The following is a 4292-nucleotide window of genomic DNA, read 5'->3' as shown; positions in this document are numbered from 1 at the left end:
CGGAATAATGATAAGTTTGTCGCGCCAACTTCGCTTAAAACATGTTTATTTTCGTGTTCAGAGCATGAGAATGAACAAGGCGTTAAGTTGGCATTAATAAGTAGATGTAGCAAGTTTATAAATGCTAATCTAAAATCTGATGTTTTCGCCCTATCCTAAAATTTTGGGCGAGCCCAAATTTTTGCACATGAACGTGCCATTTCCTGTTGTCATGTAAAAGACATAACATATTTTTGTCTGGTTAGCTTTTACAAAAATGAATGAATTAAATATGAATTATAAACGAACTTGCATGCTTTGCCCTAAACAATCGAGGAAGTAAAAATGTTCGGATGGCCCAAGCTTCTCCTTCCACCCTCTGTGTTACCCTGCATGCATGGCAAACATGCATGACCGTCCCATTTCATTCCATCACAAGTTCATACGGCCGTCGCTATCCTGAGGCGCAGGCGCAGCTCGGATCCGGTGTATCCGGCTGGCGAGGTGCGCGTGGATGGCGCGCTGGTGTTCGAGCCGCGAGGAGTCCGGGGCTGTCGGACAATGTCAATACCGTCGGACAATGTCAATACCGTCGGGCTACTCCATATTACATCTGCGATATCTCCTGAAACGATATCTGTGTTCGGTATATTTTCCCCAACTAAATGCATATGATTCCTTAACGTTATGATTTACGAACTAACTGACTTTTACAGGACATGCCGGTTTTTGGCGAACCTACATACCTATAAATAAGGATTGTACCTTTTTCCATGAATACTGAGCAAGATTCACAAAACCATGGAGATCAGAGTGGTAACAGTCCAATGTGAGCAGCTTTGGCTTCCTCTGCGCCAAATAGCGCTCCAAAATGAGTGGTGATGCGGCCGCATACTTTCCGCTGAACCGGCGGGAGCATGGCTGTCCTTCCCTGAAATTTCGACAGGCGCAGAAGAAGCGATGTATGGGAGCAATCATGTCTCAACACAAATAACTATTTTATACTATCTGATGGTGGAAGGATACAAGTTGTTTTACTTGCGTAGTGCCGAAATTGGTCGTTACAAACTTGCACCGTTGGGTACGTGGAGTGCGTAATTTGCTCTTAAGTTTATGATTAAGTAAACTGGTTCGTAGGGTGGCATTAGGCAATAACTTTCATAAAGTACTTATTTTCTTCGACAGCTAATGAAAACTGGCCACGTTCCGACCCTAATAATTACCAAGACAGCGGATTTCACGATCAGTGTGGTAGCTATAAAAGCGTTCTCCTCACTTAATTGTAATCGAAGTCAACGCATGACTGCATTCCTTTATCAGAGGGAACACCGTGCGGTCCCTTTTGAAGCAGTGGTCTTGCCACACAGTGCGGTCTGGAGTATGAGGCTATGTGATGACTGTATGGGTTTCAACGGCAGTATGTGCAACTAAGAGCAATCTAGGATTCGTGTGTTCGATTTTTGTCGTTCGAACACAGCAGGTCGTGTCAACTTTCACCTCTGCACCGCTGATGACGTCAGAAACAAGTGCTCATCGCAGTTTTGTGTTTTATTCCCATCACAATTATACATATTTCATATGCATTTCCTTTGGATTTAGATTTGCAGCTTGACTAGAGCCTACTTGAATGTCAGCTACCCATTCTATCTTTCTAAAGGACAGCGAGATCGAGAGAGAGGGAGAGGGAGAGAGTGAGAGGTGCAGCGTACGTAGATGATCAACAGTAGCCTATAGATGTGATTCCCACCAGCAATACCAAGGTGACCTCTGACTAACAATACAAGAAACACAGTTCATTGAATACCTCAACGAATTTTTCGCAGGAAACGAAACGAGTTCGAGAGCGTTGCCATCGATACGACACGGGGCTGCACCACAACTGAAAGCTCCGATTTGTAAGGCAATCACGGCTGAGCCTTGTCATAAACAATCTTTCTTTTTAATCAACACAGCAGTGCACTCGTTTGGGCTCCGACCTCGGTGTGCGCGTGACAATAGCCTCGCTCAAACTCAGGCAAAGCGGTGGCGCCCGACACCCCACGTCACATTTCGCGCCGCCCGGCTGTAGCGCCTAGCCTACCTGTCGCGACATAATCCAAACACTATCATTTAAATACGAAATAAATACCCAAGGCCCCCGCGAGCGAGCGCCGCTCGCACGGGGATGACCTCCGCACTCGTAGGTCAACGGCTTCCGCCCAGCTTTCCAGACGACAGGCGGCAACACTGCACGTGCTCCGCGGGAGCCCGTCTCCGCTCACGGGCCCCGGCGGCCGCGCTCCACACCCACACCCTCCACCGCCACCCGGCAGGTACTCGCGACAGCCCTCGGCGACCCAGGCTGTGGCAGTGGCATACCGCGCGGGGCCACACGCGCGGCGCAGTTGCTTTGTACTTCAGTCTTTAGCCTCACGTCATGGCTGCGGGCAGCGTTGGCCCCTGCGAGCACGGGAGAGAGACGGCGTGCGCCCGCGCCAGCGGGCGTCCTCACAAGGTGTCAGGTACTCGGTGTCGTGCGGCCTTCCTCGCAGTGTACGTCTTAAAGCTTGGTGTCTTTTGCGAGGAGGTCGCGCATGTGTCAGATCCGCCTTCGTCGGACGGCGTCGCCTCTCCGGACCGCGCGTGCCCCGACGCAGCTCTCGTGCAGTTAGGCCCGGTCCAGATCCGGTCCTGGATCCGGTAGCAAATCCGGCCACACACTGGGGCAAAAGATCCGACACTACATCTGATTCTAGATCCGATCAAAGATCCTGGTGCAGATCCGGTTCTATATCCGATCTCAGATCCGTCCCAGGTCCGTTCCAGATCCGAATTCAGGTCTGGTTCTATATCCAATATCAGATCCGTCCCAGCTCCGTTCCAGATCCGAAGGCGAGCTGCTCGCCGGCGAGGAAGCTTCGCTCAGTTGGCCTCGGCGTCCGACGCCGGCTTGGCGTCTACGGTATCGGGCGAGGAGACGGCCTCGGCCTCGTCCACCTCCTCGACGTCGATCTCAGCGGCCGAGTCCTCGGACGCCGGCGAGCCCGACGTCGAGACGGAGCGGTGCGACGCGGCGCGTCGGAACCCGCCGTCCAGGATGGTCGGCCCGTCCGACTCGTGCTTGCGCAGGTGCCGGTCCAGGTTGGTCTGCTGGCCGAAGCAGCGGTCGCAGAGCGGACACCGGAACGGCTTCTCCTTGTTGTGGATGTTGCGGATGTGGCGCTGCAGGTTGGACGAGATGCTGAACGAGCGCTCGCAGTACTTGCACTTGTACGGCTGCTCGCCCGTGTGCGTGCGCAGGTGGCGCGTCAGGTTGGCCGAGCGCGGGAAGTTCTTGCCGCAGAACTTGCATGAGTAGCGGTCCTTGTTCTTGAGCACGCCCGGCAGGGGCACGCCGGTGTTCCTCCGCAGGTGGATGTGGTCCAGCTGTGAGCGGATCATCTCAAACGTCCCCGGCAGGATGAACGGGTAGCTCGGCGGCGACGCCAGCAGCGGCGAGCCGTACAGCTTGCTCTTGCCGTAGATGTCGATGAGCGCCGGGCTGTAAAGATGACCAGCCAGCTCCGTCTCGGCGCCGGCGTACAGCGGCCGACCGTACGCCAGCTTGGCGCCGGCGCCGGCCGCGGGCTCCACCTCCATGGCGGCCACTGCGCCCGGTGACACGGGCACCAGGTTGCGGTTCTCGTCCTCGTGCAGACGCGCGCGTACGCTGAGGTCGAGCGGCACCTGCTGGTCGCCGTCGGCGTCCGGCGCCGGCAGCTCAGCAGTGCGCAGGTCGTACGGCGTCAGCTCACCGGCCGGCGCCAGCAGGTCGGTGCGCAGCGTCAGCTCGGCCACCAGCTTGCGCGGACTGTGGGCCTTCTCGCGCATCTCCGGGCGACGGGCGGTGACGGACGGGCCGTGCAGCAGGCGCGGCCGCGGGCTGAACATCGAGCGCGCGCGCGGCGCGGCGCGGCAGGCACGGCGGCTCCGGGGCTCTGAAACGGACGGACGCGGCGTCAGCGCGTGGCGCCCGACGGGCAGGCGCAGCGTGGTGGGTTGCCGGAGACGACAGTGGGTGGGGGCTGCGGCAGATGTTCACCGAGCGCGGCGGCGTAACCAGCAGGCAGGCGGTCAGCGAGGTGTCGTGGGCGTTTTCCCAAACGCGCCCGACGCTACTGGCTCATCGCAGTGATTGTGGTGGTCCGCAGGCCTGCGCACTGAAGGGCTGCTGGCTGCCGGAGCCGGCGCGCCGGCGGCCTGTTACACAACATGCGGACAGCGTGGTGAGATCGGCTGTATGGTGGGCCAACGAAGCATTCATGAGCGGCCGTGGCGCGGGCGCGCCCGGTCAT

General features: G+C 56.9%; 1 protein-coding gene across 1 annotated transcript; it reads right to left on the bottom strand.

Moving 5' to 3' along the window:
- Positions 1-1571: 1571 nt before the first annotated feature.
- LOC119097549 (histone-lysine N-methyltransferase MECOM) lies at positions 1572-3828 on the bottom strand. The gene has a single exon (XM_037220581.1). It carries the CDS (start codon positions 3826-3828, stop codon positions 2881-2883), a length of 948 nt encoding a protein of 315 aa, XP_037076476.1. The 3' UTR covers positions 1572-2880.
- Between the last annotated feature and the right edge of the window lie 464 nt (positions 3829-4292).

This window comes from Pollicipes pollicipes, unplaced genomic scaffold, assembly GCF_011947565.3.
Source record: "Pollicipes pollicipes isolate AB1234 unplaced genomic scaffold, Ppol_2.1 Scaffold_4295;HRSCAF=5057_pilon_pilon_pilon, whole genome shotgun sequence".
NCBI lineage: Eukaryota > Metazoa > Arthropoda > Thecostraca > Pollicipedomorpha > Pollicipedidae > Pollicipes > Pollicipes pollicipes.
The sequence above is the reverse complement of the archived record's forward strand: the minus strand, read 5'-3'. Positions and strand labels throughout refer to the sequence as shown.